General features: G+C 40.1%; 1 protein-coding gene across 2 annotated transcripts in view; it reads right to left on the bottom strand.

Annotated features, from left to right (window-relative positions):
- Positions 1–3,042: 3,042 nt before the first annotated feature.
- The window catches only part of TSHR (thyroid stimulating hormone receptor), a 154,409-nt gene continuing 140,835 nt past the window's right edge, over positions 3,043–16,616 (bottom strand). For both annotated transcript variants that reach the window (XM_081228383.1, XM_081228384.1), the window contains exons 10-11: positions 8,596–8,784; positions 3,043–6,448 (exon numbers count right to left, since the gene is read on the bottom strand). In XM_081228383.1, the coding sequence (XP_081084509.1) occupies positions 5,035–6,448; positions 8,596–8,784 (1,603 nt within the window). In that variant the 3' untranslated portion in view covers positions 3,043–5,034. The remainder of the gene's footprint in view (positions 6,449–8,595; positions 8,785–16,616) is intronic.

Raw genomic sequence — 16,616 nt, 5'->3', positions numbered from 1 at the left:
CTTTTGTCAGCAGTACCATTACTTTGACGTGTCAAGGCTTGTAATATTTATATTCTATTGGTAAATATAAGTGAGCCATATAATTTGATTTTTAAAATGTTTAGAGAATTATGACACACAAATATTATTAACTGTAAAGCCAGGAGTGTGTTGAGATTCATAGAAAAGGAAATTACATCATATCTGAAGTACAACTTCAAGTAATTTTTCAGATGGGATATATAGGTAGTGTTAGAAAATTACACTTCTGCAAATATAAAATAAACATTTTTTCAAAGGTTTTACTCAACTTAAAAGTTGATGAAGATATCAGCAAATTGTTAAAATTGGTCCAAAAAAAAGCACTTAAGAAGCTAAGTATCTATAAGCAATCTTAAGTGCTAGGATAAAACTGCTGGGTTAGATACAAAACTGGTTAATATCCAGTGGGGCCATAAACCATGCAGAAGTTAGTTGAATCTCTATCAGATCAAAATCATTTGCACAAGTTAACCTCTGTCCTTACCAAGTTGTAAAATAGCCTGAACAATAGGAAGTCAAGCACAATACTGCACTGAAAACACACCAAAAAAGTTATCTTTTTGCTTATTTCCAAGTGTTGGAAAATTTATCTGATATAAATAAACTCTCCTAGTACTTGTAATATAAACGTTATTATTTTGCCCTTCCACTTGGATGCACATTTGGCTAGGTATAGTATCCTGGATTTAAATATTTTTGCCCACAGCATTGAAAGTGTTGCTCCATTGACCTCTAGTATACAATTTGTTAACTTAAATTAAAGGTCACTCTGCTCATTAATTCTTTATAATACCTGACGTTTTTCTTTTCTTTTTTCTTTTTTTTTTTTTGTGGTACGTGGGCCTCTCACGGTTGCGGCCCTTCCCGTTGCGGAGCACAGGCTCCAGACGCGCATGCTCAGCGGCCATGGTTCACGGGCCCAGCCGCTCCGCAGCATGTGGAATATTCCCAGACCAGGGCACGAACCCGTGTCCCCTGCATCGGCAGGTGTACTCTCAACCACTGCGCCACCAGGGAAGCCCCTCTCTTTCTCTCTTGATTCACTCTCAAACATTTTAGATCTCCCCTTTACTTTTGGTGTTCTGACATTTTATATGGACTGTTCTACACGTGAGTCTTTTTCATTCACCCCCCACCCCCTTAGTACTAAGGAGACACTATGAATCTTTATCAGTTCCAGAAAGTTTCTTCCTTCTGTTGCTCTGGTATTATTACATTTTCTACATTTTCTCTAAAACTCCTATTAGACATATGTTGGACTTTGAGACTAATCCTCTGTATCTTTCAACTTTTGTCAAATATTTCACATCTTTATTTATTTGTTCATTTTGGATTTCCTCTACTTTAACTCCTAGTCCTTCTATTAAAGCTCTTGGCTTTGGCAACCCCATTTTAAATTTGCCAAAGCTTCTCCTCATTTTTGATTATTACTTTTTAAAAAAATAGTAGCTTCCTATTGTTTTGGGGCCCAGTATTTCCTCAAATTTCTCTGATGTTATCAATTACAAATTTAAAAATAATACTGTGTTTCTGAACTGTCTTTTCTAGGGAAATGTTCTCTTTGTTCAATTTGGTCTTTTTTGGGCTATTGATATGCAGTTCATCTTTCTCAAATGTCTGATAATTATTGTGGTTCATTTTTATTTTTGAATAAAGGATGAGAATGGTTAATGTCAGCTGATGGCATAGATCTTTCTTCCCCAAGATGCCTTTCCCTGACTGGACACTGATGTTGATGCGTCTGTGTCAATGACCAGGCTTCACTTTATGATGTGAGGGCAGGAAGTGGGCAAGTGGGCTAGGTTCCTTGCTTCCTGCCCTCTTCCCCAGACCAGGGACTTAGCCCTATCTACACTGAACATTCACTTTCTTTAAGATAAGTTTCTTGATTTCAACCTGGGGCAAACACTGAATGTGTCAGTTCTTCTAACTAAATGGAGTGAGAGGGAATGGGAGGGGCCAGGTGAGATGGACTGGCAGTTAATTACATAATTAGCCTCTCAGTCCTGTGACCTTCAGGCTTAGGGGTCTCTTAGGACTCTGCAAGGAAGAACACATCCTTCCACGGCTACAGCTTTATCCTGTATGTTCTGGGCTGCGGCCTTCTCCACACTAAGTTATCCACCAAATCAAGGCCAGAAACTTTCCATCTTTCAGAAAGTCATCAAAGACTTGGGTGTGTTGTTGGTACCATTTCTCCTGTTCGCAATACAGTTTTGGCTTGATCCCATTTTATATTTTCTCACTGTCATTTCAGTGGAATTTGAAAAAGGAAGATTGATAGATGCCAGAACTCATCCATCACTTTGAGCTGGAACTCTATATCTTTTGAAGTAGAATGTATTGCTACCAAGTTTTTCTTGTCCCTTTAGGTATTCAGAATGAATGAGAATCACACACCACTGTGTTATGATACAGTTTTTTCTCCAAAACCTTCAAGCAGTGAGGAGTATTTGTTCTCAAACTGTTATTGTTTTTAATTCTTATGATTCCAGTTTCATCTTCTTGCCCTCACTTTTACTTTATTGCCCCTCTCATGGTGCTGCCTTGTAATAGACTCTCTTTTTCTAATCAGCTGCTTCTGATATGCAGCAGATTATCCATAGAGCAAGAGTCAAACTTTGAGCGTTTCTTGAGAGACAGTCCTTTGAGCAACATGCTTAAATTTTAGGGCATGAAATTTTGTGACATCTGTTGTGACTGACTTGAGGCTGTTTGTCCTCACTGATTTGGGTCTATCTTTAGATAGTTGAAATCTTTAGATAGTTGCCAGATAAAGTGATCTCTGACCAGGTCTTGTAGATTTATTACCTTCATTAGAGCACTATATAAACTCCTAGTGTCAACACCAATCGTTTTTTTTCTCTTAGATATCATTGCCTCTCAATAACTCATAATTCATTTTACCATGAGTAAATTTTTTCACATAAAGACCATTTACAACCAAGATACAATATTATACTTAAGTTATTAGTAGTCAATAATTTATTTATTAATATGGATTTATTAGCCAATGTGCCAATTTTTTTCCTGTCTTTAGTATTAACACATATAATAATAACTCTAAAGAAGCTCACAAATTACAAAAAGCAATACTTTAGGACTCAGCATAGTCATTTCATAGGAAGATTTACTTCATGTTGCAAATGCAAATTTTAGCAACAATTCTGTAGAAGTTACTTTTCTAGGACTGTTTCCAAAGCATTATTTCAACTACTCAAAATAAAACACATTATTTATCAGGATGTGGTATTTCAAAATGTTACAGATGAGAAATACATGTCAAAGGTAACACATTTGTTTAATTTCATTAGTTACAAGTGAACTGGTGGATTAGTCATGATTTTAGGTATGTGTAATATTTCTACTAAGACATCTAATCCACATCTCAATGATAATCAGGAATGGGTATGGCTATTGAGAGATTCCAGGTAAGTCAGGGTCACCATCTCTGGGGACCCACTGGGCCCACTTGCCCCACTCCATAGACTTAACACAAGCTTTTAATTCATGCTGTGGTTTTAATGCACAGTGTGGTTCATGAGCACTGAGAAGCAAATGCCATCTCTCTTTGGGATGAAATTAAGGGACTGTCTTGACAGATAACCTGGAGAATACATCTATAGATAAAAATCCTGACCATATTAAGTAAGGGAGCACTGTTAGGGAATAAAGATTTTATGTCCAGTGGTCAAAAAGGTTGGAAAGATCTGGCAGTTTCAGAGAGAAGAAACCTCTCTTTAGTACTGTATTGTGGGTCAGAAAAGGCTAAGTAAAGAAACCAATCCCTGAAGACAAGTTAAATGTTTCAAGTGAACCTGCACAGTGAAGTAGTAACTCTAAATAACAAGCATTTGCAAAACCACCCTAACCCTAATTCTATTGTGTGAATATCAATCTGGTTTTGGCCTGATAATTATAGCTGTGTAGATCTAATAATTAGATGAGTGGTTCAGAGCCAACCCAATATGGTCACTCAATAGAATTTCTGGTCCAGACATCATAACCAAAAATGAAACAAAGAAAAAATTTCCTGTGTCATATGCCTAGGCTCCAAAGAGAAGGAGATGGCAGCTCTATGAGATAGGAAAAACAGATTCTGCTTCCTTATTGTTTTTCTTTCTCTTTGTCATGGCAACCTATGTTTTGAGGGAAAGGGATATACATGGAGTTTTAAAACTGGAAGAGGTCATCAAGCTCCTTCATTTCTACAGACTTTAGAGGCCCAGTAATTTGCCCAAGATCCAATAGTAAACTAGTGTCCAGCCTGCTTTATTAATCAGTGAGAGATCTAGTGTGCCCCGCTCATAATTCCCACTTGTCACTATTTATAAGTACTTTCTAGAGTTCACATCTTTAATGCCAGAAGCCTGGCCAGGAAGAGTAATTCTTAGTTTGCTCAGCCACAACAGCTGAAATCTTGCCAGTTTTTCCAGGCAACAGTTGGGTCACATCAGGTAGATTCTTGTGAAGAGATGATTAAGTTTCAGAGTCTTAAAAAACAACTCAAATCTACACTTTCCCCCTCCTTCATTTGTCAAAATAACTGTTCCTTGCATGATGTTCTGCTTGACTTTTTAGTTTCTAGGGACTCAAATTCTCTTGGGTTGTATCAGGGAACATGAAGCGGAACTAAACCAACATGGGGCCAGTTTCATCTTGTGGTCACCAACCAAGTCAATAGCATTTACCATTTGCTGAATCTTTAGTATGAAATGCCATATGAAAGTGAGAAAGCTCAATGTCAACATGGATCAGTTGATATTTATTAAGCATTTTATACAATGTCATCACTGCACTTAGCATCCAGCAACTCTTCCAGAAAGTATACATTACTTTGATATCACCTGGGATTCAGACATGTCGGTAGCCTCTCTTCCTTCTTGGAGGCAATGATTAGGTTAATGCTGGTCCCTCTCCAGAGCTTAACACTACCTGCAGGTTGGGTCAGCTGTGTGTTGTGTCAGTGGTTGGAATGCACTCTCAAGAAACCAGCCCGAGTCCCCCTACCACTTACAAAACTGTTTGCTTATACTCTTTTGAGATTTGGTCCTGCTTATTTGGGGTTAGATGGGAGTTTTCAAGCAGTTCATAGTTGTCCTGCATGTTGGGGAGACTTTGCCTCATGTCTTGGGTAACCTTTTGGACCTGAATACCGGTGCTGTTCTTTGCAGAAATTCTCTGACCCCGGTATGCCTGAGCCTGACGTTTACAGATACCAAACTTGCTGAGCAGGATAAACACATCCCTCTGGAAGGCTTTGGTGAAAATGGCATAGAGGAATGGATTGGCACAGGAGTTAAGTGGGTAGAAGAGAACCAGCAAGATTTTGGAGTTGGTAACGGTGATGAGAGGCTTGTTCATAAGTGCCGACAGAGCATAGAATGAGATTGGGGCCATGCATATGAAGTCAGTGAAGATCAACACAGCCATCCTTTTGGCAATTTTGGTGTCTTTGTCCCCCGGGTTGTACTGGGGATTCCGGACTGTGACGTAGATCTTCACGTAACAGGAGCAGACGATGATAAAGGCTACTATGTTGAGCAACAGGACAAGGATAATATACGCCAGGGCGAGAGGAGTCTCGGTGTCCATGGGCAGGCAGATACTCACCTTAGCGTAGCTGCTTATTCCCACCAAAGGGAGCAGCGCGAGCAAGAAGCAGCAAACCCAGCCCCCAACCATGATGGCGTAGGCGTGCCTGAGGCGGATCTTGCGGTCCAGGCGCATGGCGAAGGTGATGGCGTACCAGCGCTCCAGGGTGATGACTGTCAGTGTGTACACTGACAATTCGCTGGCAAAGACGGTGAAGAAACCAGCTGTGTTGCAGCCAGGGCCTGTCTGCCAGTCGATGGCGTGGTTGTAGTACTCAGACTGAGTGTAGAGGTCCACGGAGGCTATGAGGAGCAGGTACATCCCCATGCAGAAGTCTGCGAAGGCTAAGTTGCACATGAGAAAGCGTGGGACAGTCAGTTTGTAGTGGCTCGTGAGGAGGATGACCAGGACAAAGACATTGCCCAGGAGAGCCAGCAGACTAACAAACCACACCACGATTCTCAGGAATTTGTAGCCCATTATGTCTTCACAGGGGTTGAACTCATCCGACCTGGGGGTACACACCATGTCTTCACTGCCCCCACACACAGTGTAGTCATAATGGCTGTCAAAGGCCTGTAGGGTCTCTTCCTGGGGGTTTTTGAGCTCTTGGCCAAAACCAATGATCTCATCCTCTTGTTCTTCTAAGAAAACATAATAATGAGAGTTGCTGTGGGTATCCTGGAACTTGGAGTTTTCCCTGTACCCAGCGCTGCCGTCACCCAGATCCTCTTCATATTCTTGGTCGAAGGGACCATTTAAAGCTTTCACAGATTTTCTCTGACGCAGGCTCCGAATACTGCTCTCATTACACATTAAAGACTCAAGGATTCTGCAAGGCAGTAGATATAAGTCACCACTTGCTGAAAACCCTCTAATAGTCCCCACAACACTTAGCAAAATATGCAAACTACTTCGTATGATATACATGATTCTGTGAGATTCTACATGATCTGGTCAGGCCTGTCTCTCCTATGTCATTTCCTATTACCCTCCCCTCTCCAAGTGTGACCACTGACATTGGTCCTTATTTCTCATCTGCAACCAGTTCAAGAACAGCAGTGACTTAAAAAAAAAAACAAAAGTATGGATGCTAGAGCCAGTCTGCCTAGGTTAGGATCTGATTTTACTATTTACTGGCTGTTTCATGTTGGGTAGGTCTATGAACATTGGTTTATTCATTTGTAGAATGGGATAGGGAGAGTATCTATTTCATTTTGGATTGTTAAAGGATTAGATGAGTTTATCATTTTGAAGTTCTTACAATAGCACCTGGAACATTGTTAGTGCCATGTATATTTTGGTTACTATTATTATTATTATTCCTCTTCAGAGCTTTAGAATTCCATGTTCCCTTTGCCTGAAAAACTAGTGGCTGCCTCTACTCATTATTCAGTTTTAAACTCAGATTTTCTTTCCTCAGAAGGGGCTTCCTTCGTCTTCTTTAACAAATTGCCTGAGCCTTGTGTTTATTTTCTTCACAGCACTATCTAATATCTTCTTATTTGTTTGCCTGTTTCTTTTCTGACTTCCCATTCTAGAACGTAAACAAAATGCAAGAAGGCTCTTGCTGTGGATAGGACAGTGCCAGGCATATAACAGGTGCTCAATAAATATTTATTGAACAAATGAATAAATGGACACTAGTGTGCAGACATGCTTATGGAAGTAAGACTTAGTGTTTCACTAGCTCTCCAGACTGATATCAAAAGGGATTTTTTTTTTTTTTGGTCACGCCACGTGGCATGCAGGATCTTAGTTCCTCAACCAGGGATCGAACCAGTGCCCACTGCAGTGGAAGCACAAAGTCTTAACCCCTGGACCACCAGGGAATTCCCCAAATGGGATTCTTTAACTGGCTTTAGCTGCTGAGCAGATTCATCTATTGAGCTCTGCTTAAAATGCCAGGTGGACTGCCTATTCCAACCTGTTTGGAGGTTGACGAGAAATCTGGACCCTGCCCTCAGGGTCCACTTTAGCCTCCCACCCGTCCCTGGTCCCTTTTCTGCTCAGGGCTGGCTAACATCGTCCCCGTACCCCACTCCTAGTTTTCTGCAGCTGTTATGCCCGCATTAGCTTTCTTTGCACAGCTGTTCAACTTTCCTCTTTGCTTCTATCCCCACAGCTAGATCCCAACTTATTTACAACTGCTAGTCTGAGTGCAGGAAGTCAACCCGCAGATACTATATAGAAACCAAGAGGGAGCGAATAAGAGATAAATGAAGAACAGACACAAAAGGGGAAATGATGCAGAGTGAAACTGTAGGTGAAGACAAGATTCGGAGAGAGCGTGGGAGAAAAAGAAGGCCATCCCTCTTTTGCAGCCTCACAAGCAGCCTGTTAATAAAATAATACATATTATGAGAACTTAAATTCCAGGTCATGGTGATAGGTGTTTTCTACTCAGTTTCTCATTTGCTCTTCTCAAAACCTCTGTAAATGGTAGCATTACGATCTCCCTTCACAAAGGCTCAGTAAGTTTAAGTGAGTAGGGTGGGATAACACAGCTAGGAAGTGGCAAAGCTGGGACACAAACCCAGGTGACTACAAAGCCCACACTGTAACCAGGGAGCTGTGACATTTGCAAGGCCTGAACTGACCAGGTAATCCAATTGCTTGTGTTGTTCCTAAGTCTGTCCTCATAGTTGTGGCACCTAATATGGGTTGGGTCTGGAGGCCAGAAATCATGTCATGTAACCTCTACAAAATTCTGCATGATCTGGTTATTTCTGCCTCTCCTACATTATCACTTAGAATCCTTCCCTCCCCTGCTGTGATCCAGCGACACAGGCCTTATATCTTATCTGCAACCACTTTCGGTCTGCAGTCACTGTGTCCCATGAACTTCATGTCTCTGATGGATGTTTCCAAATTCTTCTCCACCTGGTTTTCAAACCACAGAGCTTCTTCCTCAAACCCAGAAATTAATTCAACTTCCACCAAAGCCTTTTGTCACTTATTCCAGACACTGCCACTTACCCTCTGATTTTCTTCTGATTCTTAAAAGCACAGCAGTGGCTCGGATAAGAAAGGTCAGCCCGTGTGAGATGAAGGAAACTCAAGGAAAGTGGGAGTTTCTTTAGAGTCCAAGTGTTTCTTGCTATCAATTCCTTCAGGTGTTCCAGGCCTTTGGATGGCAGGGCAGTAACACTGGTATGAGAGACATCCCTGGGAGGGAGAGAACAGTGATACAGAGAGATGGTGAGCAGCCAGGGCCTTCCAGTTCTTGGCCAGAAAGACAGACAGGCCTGAGATTAATGGGGAGATGACATGATGCTTTCTGCTGTAGAACATGCACTCTGAGTTATTACACACAGCCACTGGTCTAAGGACGGATATTATGCTTCTAAGTTGGTATGTTGCAAGGGACTTCCATTTTTATTGTTTAGAACTCCAGGATCTATCAGTACAAATAATACATAGTTCAGCAGACATTTTGTTTTACCCATTACAATACACACAAACTCTTGGAATCAGAGATGGATGTCAATTTTACTCTGTAAAACTACATCATATAACTACTAAATGGTCTCAAGAGGCAAGAGAAATAAATTTGAAAAGGCTCAGAGGGGCCTAAATTGCTCCCAGTCTCTGTGGAGGCTAGGGTTTTGGGATTGATAAAGTGCTCATCGATATGGATCAATACCAGTATCATGAAAATCTTCTCCTAATGACGCAGAACTTGGGAGTCATAACCAGTTACATGGTGACTTCGTGACTCAGAACAATCTCGCCACAGATTCTTTAGAAGGCTTTAAATGTATTCCGGGAAAGAAAACTCCAGTATTTATATTAACAATTTGAAATGAGATTCAGAATGAGGTGGTGAGGCTGGGGACAGTGTAGACATTAGTGTCAGTTACTAAAGTAGAATTAATTCATGGCTTTTAGTGTGACATTTTCTGCTCTTTTCTCAGTCCCACAGAATCCAGGTTACGTATCTTGCTCCATCATTTTTACTTGTGTTGAGTAACAGCCTGAATAAGACCATAAATATTTAAACTAACATCTCTCTTATTTTATATTTTATCAATTGAATTAAATTGACATTCATTAAATATTCCTTTTTTTTACAATCATATTTTTAATGTTTCATGTAATTAGTAATGACTGATTAGCAAATGAATTCCAATATTTTCAACTTCTACTCCACATTATTGTAATTGGACTTAGCTGGGATTTACATTCTCAGGGTTCAAGGCTGCTAGAACTTGCTACTTGCTTTTTATAAACAGGAAGCTTGAGTATTAACCCCATTCACTGCAGAACTGTGATTATTGGGGGGAGGGTGTCATGTTCGCTATTTTGTTTTATATTTAATTTTAAAATTCCATATTTCAGCATTTCCCAAACTTGCCTGGGGGTAATAATTACCCTTGGTGCTTGTTACTATATGATCCCCAGGTGATTTTTAACATTAAGCAAGTACATTTGGAAAACTGGCCTAAATGCATAGCTTTGTGGTTAGTGAGAGAGTTGAGGAATTAAGCCCAGCTGTGAGGTAAATGAGGCTGGACTTTGCTCTCCTGCCTCATCTTCCTTTGGATGCATCTCTTTCTCTTTTAGCCATGTGTCTTCATGGTGTGGCCATCTTTATGCCTCCGGTTTTCTGGAGGCCACTTACTTGTCTCTTTTCTGTCAATGAAACAAGAGAGTATCTCTTGGCCCCTTTTTTCTGCTTTGCTGTCTGTTGGATACACTGATTGTGTGTATTCATCTGAAAGAGTTTATCCTTCCAAGTAGTACGTTTGCATTTTAATAGATATTTCTTGAGAAAACACTTTAGTAACCATTCCTGTTACTGCATGACAAAATACCCCCAAACTAAACAGCATCAAACAGTAATCTTTTTATTATAAGCATAGTTTTGTGGGCCAGGAATTTGAACAGGGCATGGAGGGGATGGTTTGTGTCTGCTCTGTACTGTCTGGGACTCAGCCGGGAAGACTTGAAGGTTAGGACAGCTCAGTGGCTGGGGGCTGGGATTATCATCAGGCTCCTTCATATCTTCAGGTCTCTGGAGTCTTTGAACATAGATCCAGGTGCGGCAACCCCTCCGGGAACTCGTTAACAATCTTGGGGGGAGGAATTTACTCCCTGATTTGTCTGAGTGTCTGCAATGAGCGTTTCCCAGATAACCTCTAGTTGGGGACAGTGTAGACATTAGTGTCAGTTACTAAAGTAGAATTAATTCATGGCTTTTAGTGTGACATTTTCTGCTCTTTTCTCAGTCCCACAGAATCCTGGTGAGGCTGAATTGGGAAGGCGTTTTTGGAAAATGTGTATAAACTTTGTAATGGAAACATCTGTAACATAATTGGTACTTGGCATATAGTAGGTGTTCAATGTTAATGCCCTCCTTGCCACAATCTGGAGTTTAAGCTCAAGTCAGAAGCAAGGAACCAAGCAAATACAGCTCCAGCCCAGATCTTGGCTTATATAGTCAACTGCTTATTTGACATTTCCACATGGATTTTTCATAGGCAGCTCCAACTTGACAGATCCATCCCAAATTTAGCTTCTAATCCCCCATCCTGACACCAGCCTGCTCCTCCTCCATTTAATCTAGCATTTGAACTCCAGAAGAGTTCGTATTTGCATCTCTAATGGAAGCTCTCTGGTTCAAGCCAACAGCATCTCTTGCTGTGGTAGTTTTCTTGTCAGCTCTTACTCCCTTCCAGTCCATTCTCCACACAACAGTAGAGTAGTGGTAACATATGGGTCGAGCAAGGTCATTCTCCTGCTCAAAACCTTGCAGTGACTTCCTAATGTACATGAATAACATCTACTCTTCATACCATGCTTGTCAAGGCCCTGCAGATCTGGCCCTTGCCTTCCTCTCCAACCTCATCTCAGGGCCATAGACTCCTTACAGCCCAAATTAGAATCTATCTGGAGCCATCTCACTCCCCACTGACATGAGCCACTTGATGTAGCTCTAAGTATCCATTAAGCCTACTGCTCCTAAAGTGCTCTGAGGTACAGCCCTCTCCTGATGTAGGCTGCTGCACTGGTGCTACTTCAGCCCTTACAGAGTCAAGCAAGGGGAACAACAGCTTCCCCTCCAACCTCCCCTTTTAAAAAATTTAACCTCTGTTGCAGAGATCTACAGTTTTAATCAGACAGCTCTGAGTGTTGCAGAAAGGAAGGTAGGAGCTCCTATACTTCCCAGTGGATGTAGCACTGCCTTTCTTTTCAAAATAACCCCATGGAATGATTCTTCCCTCTAAACCTACTGGTATTTCTTTATTTCCTGCCCACCAAGTGCCATCTTCCAGGGCTTATGTCCTTGTGGATTCTCTATTGTCCTTGTTCAGTATTCATGCCATGAATGTTTACAGTAAAATGCAATTGAGCTAGACCCCCAATCAGATTTCAGCTCTGCTGTTTATGGGTCTACAGTGTCATGGTTCTCATAACTACCACCTTAGTTTAGGTCTGAATTACATTTCAACTGAGTTTTGCAAAAAGTTCCTGACTTGTCTCCCAGTAAGTGTCTACTAATTCTGCCTTCAGACTTAGGACAGGATGTTCTTTCTAAAACTTGGAAAGAACAAGTTTTGTTGCTTTCCAGCTTGGAACCCATGGTTCCTCCAATGTCTACAGTTCACGCTTCTCTAAGTCTCTGCCCTTTCTCCAGCGCGAGTCTCTTCCTGAATTCTGTGTTGTCTTCTTTCTTGATTTTCTCCCTCATTTCACTGGAGTACATTTTCTTTCTTTTCTTCCTTCCTTCCTTTCTTTCTTTCTTCCTTCCTTCCTTCCTTCCTTTCTTTCTTTCTTTCTTTCTTTCTTTCTTTCTTTCTTTCTTTCTTTCTTTCTTTCTTTCTTTCTTTCTTTCTTTCTTTCTTTCTTTCTTTCTTTCTTTCTTTCTTTCTTTTCTTTCTTTTTCTTTTCCCAGCTTACAAGATCTTAGTTCCCTCACCAGGGATTGAACCCATGCCCTCAGTGGTGAAAGTGCAGAGTCCAAACCACTGGACCACCAGGGAATTCCCTGGAGTACATTTCCAAGTAATTTTTTAGAGGTCATATATGCAAGATATTTTCTGAGTCCTTGTATGACTGAAAATGACCTTTTTCCCTACTCTTGTATTCAATTGACACTTTACCTGGCTATAAATTTTAGGTTGCAAATCACTTTTCTTCAGAATTCTAAAGGCTTTACTCTATTGAATTCTAGCATCCAGTGTGGCTTTTGGTAAGTACGATGCCATTCAGGTTCTTATTCTTTGGTCATTTTTTTTTTTAACATCTTTATTGGAGTATAATTGCTTTACAATGGTGTGTTAGTTTCTGCTTTATAACAAAGTGAATCAGCTATACATTTACATATATCCCCATATCTCCTCCCTCTTGCGTCTCCCTCCCATCCTCCCTTTCCCACCCCTCTAGGTGGTCACAAAGCACCGAGCTGATCTCCCTGTGCTATGCAGCAGCTTCCCACTAGCTATCTATTTTACATTTGGTAGTGTATATATGTCCATGCCACTCTCTCACTTCATCCCAGCTTACCCTTCCCCCTCCCCATGTCCTCAAGTCCATTCTCTACCTCTGTGTCTTTATTCCTGTCCTGCCCCTAGGTTCTTCAGAACCATTTTTCTTTTTTTTTTTTAGATTCCATATATTCTTTGGTCATTGATGTGATTTTACTTTCTGACAGCTTTTATAGCCTTCTCTCTCTCTCAGCTTTATTGAGATATAATTGACATATATTATGTTCAAGGTGTACAACATGATGATTTGAGATATGTATATATTGTGAAATGATTATATGGCCTTCTCTTCCCTGGTGTGAGATTTCATGAAAGTGTGCTTTGATATAGATATAGATCTTTTTTCATTTATTGTGCTGGACACTGGGATGGAGGGGTCCCTTCAATTTGGAGACCTGTGCTCTTCACCTGTAAGACAATTTTTGGTATTGTTCCCAGGATAACTTGTGCCTTGGAATAATGCAATAACTTGAGTTTCTTCCCTGGAATTCCTGGTAAGTGGAAAAGGACCATCCTGGAACCATCAGACATATCTCCATCTTTTCTTATAATTTTCTGCTATTATTTTTATTGAATCTTCTGGTAAAATTCCTTGACTGTATCTTCCATCTCTTCTATTGAGTTAAAAAATGTCCAACTTTATTGAGGTATAATTGACAAATAAAAATTGTATATATTTATGGTGTACAAAGTGCTGTTCTGATACATGTATACACTGTGAAATGATTACCACAATCAAGCTAATTAACATATCCATCACCTCACACAGATGTAACTTTTTGTGTGTGGTGAGAACACTTAAGATTTACTCTCTTAGCAAATTTCAAGTATGCAATATAGTATTAACTATAGTCACCATGCTGTGTATTAGACAGTCAGAACTTAACACTGCATAACTGAAACTTTGTACCTCTTGACCAACATTTTCCTATTTCCCTCATCCCCCATCCCCTGGCAACCACCATTCTACTGTTACTATGAATTCAACTTTTTTAGGGTCCACATATAAGAGGCATCATGCAGTATTTGTCTTTCTGCCTGGCTTTGAATTTTTTAATTTTAGCTTGATGAGAGCTGGGACTCTGCCTGTTCTGTTTATTGCTATATTTTTCATACACAGACTGGTGCTTAGAAGACAGAAGGCTCTGCATATATACTTGTCAAATACATTTTTAAAGAGTGCTTTCCTGTTTTATCTTCCTTTTTTATAGCATGTTTGAGGATGCACACACACAGTTAGTAGCATGAGTTTTCAATTCAGACTATCTGGATTTGTATTTTGGCTTCCCCACTTACTATCAGTTACTTAACTTTTTGTGCCTCAGTTTCCTTATCTTCTTGAACAGTAACTGATAGTGTGTTGTCAATGAATATTAGCCATTATTATCATTACTGTTACAGGGATAAAACATCTTCTCAGATTTATCTCAGGTCACTAACTGTTGCCTTGTAAAAGTTCTTTTCTGTTCTCTTTAACGTCTTTGGTTCCTCCAGGCTCATTCTCCTCCCCCCGCCACCCATTTGTTTTTCTTGGTTTTGATATTTCATGTTAGAAGCATTCTTTGGCTTGTGTTCCTTGGTGTCACATTCATGCTGAAGAACGATGCACTGAAAATCTGATAGGGAGCTTGTCTACCAGTAGACTGTGCTTTAGGGCAATTCTGTGGGGAGATGGCTATTATGTTGTTGAACCCTAAAATGCCAATGTGGAGGTCTTTTTTGTTTTAGAGTTTTTCAACTTCTTCAGAAAAAAGACTTCAATTTCCAGCTTAGAGGGGAGGTACATGGCTGTTGGTGTTTTGCATGAACGGGGTGGAGGGCTACCATTTCCAGACAGAGACCTTCAATTAATCCTTCTGTTTTTAGCCCCACATCTCTTGCCACATGCCACATCCATCACAGCTAAATCTCATACCCTTCAGAGATTCTGCATGGCAAGGAAGTTGCCTCTGAATATATGCTCCCTGTGGGTTTTGCCTCCTTCTCCTCTGCCTTTTTTCTCCCCCGAATTCTGTAGCTCTCCAGACCATCCATTTGCCCTCACCTGTCTTCTTTGTCCTTGTTGATTTATGTACATTAAAATTTTCTTTCCCATCTTTTTAGAGGCATCTCGGGAGGGAGAAGAAATAAAGGCTTAAGTTCAATGCATCATCTTTGACTTTTAATCACTACTCCATTTAGCATGTAAAAGTGTGCAAGAGCTGAGAATAAATACTTGTTGAGTGCTGAGCTACACTGGACAATCTCCAAATCTGGAGTTGATGGAGAAAGAGCCTCAGTCTGAAGAAATCCTCAGACTTAACAAGGCAGGGATCATTTTAAGTTATTTGAAGCTGTATCTTTTCACATTCATCTAAATTTTTATTTGACCACTTTGAATCCAGAATTTCCTAATAGTGTATCTTTCCTAAAATAAATCCTTCAAAATATAGTTTAATTTTTAAATTTTGGTTTTGAAGTGATAAGAATATGGAGAGTAGCTATCAGCTGTTAAAGGACCTGAATTCCTTTGTGAATGCAGCCATATTGAATGAAGCCTACTAGCTGGAGGGCCTCCCTCTCTCTCACTGACTCTGGCACTTTCCACAAGGAGCTCATCAAGTGATGGACACTGAACTTCAAGAGAATTTGTCTCTAGCAAGTATTTACTCACAAAACAGAATGCAGCTGAGCTGAGCCTGGCAGACAGTTTGAAGTCTAATAGCCTAGGTCATGGGAACCATCTCAAGTTAAGTGTCTAATGAAAGTAACAGGACCTGAATTTGGAGAGAGTGAGGCCTGCAGGGTTATATACTGGGCAAGAATATCACCAAATTTTAAGGATGCCAGGAAAAAAAAAGACCCAACTGATATTTGATGTCATAGGAAGAACAAATTGCTCCTCAGAAGCAATTAGGTGCTCTAGCATCCCCAAACATTGGAACAGTTTCTATTTTTTTTGTGAGATATTTTGTCATTATCAAATACACGATTAACCTTTGATGAATTCAATTGCAAATTAAATAAGCACTAATCGGCTTGCCAATGTTTCAGCAGCAATTGCAAGTCTCTTTTATGTTTGCTTGTAATGAATGTGGGGTTTTCTAAAGGTCAGTATGTAGAAGCTGATCCATTATAAATGTGTAGTCACATCTGTAAATTGGTAGATGAAATGCATCTAAGAGCAGAAAGAAGGTTAACTTACTGCTTAAAAAGCAGTTTAATTAATTTATTGATACTGAGTTAAAAATAACTAGGGCTTAAAAGCTGTAAGTTCAAGACAGTGAGCTTGTTTAATTATTTGTTTAAAATTTTAAAACAGCATGTGCATTTATTCAATAAGTATTTGTTGATTGATTTCTATGTCTCAGGTACAGTTCTAGAATCTAGAGTTATAGCAGTTGACTAAACATGCAGAAATTCCTGCTCTTCTTATGCTTACATTCTATAGAGAGGGATAATTTTTTTTTAAAGTAACAGTATGTTAGATGATAACGATAAGTACCTTGGGGGGAAGCAATACGGAGTAGG

The sequence above is a fragment of the Mesoplodon bidens genome (assembly GCF_964165515.1).
Source record: "Mesoplodon bidens genome assembly, chromosome: 3".
Classification (NCBI taxonomy): domain Eukaryota; kingdom Metazoa; phylum Chordata; class Mammalia; order Artiodactyla; family Ziphiidae; genus Mesoplodon; species Mesoplodon bidens.
This window is presented reverse-complemented; position numbering and strand designations above follow the sequence as displayed.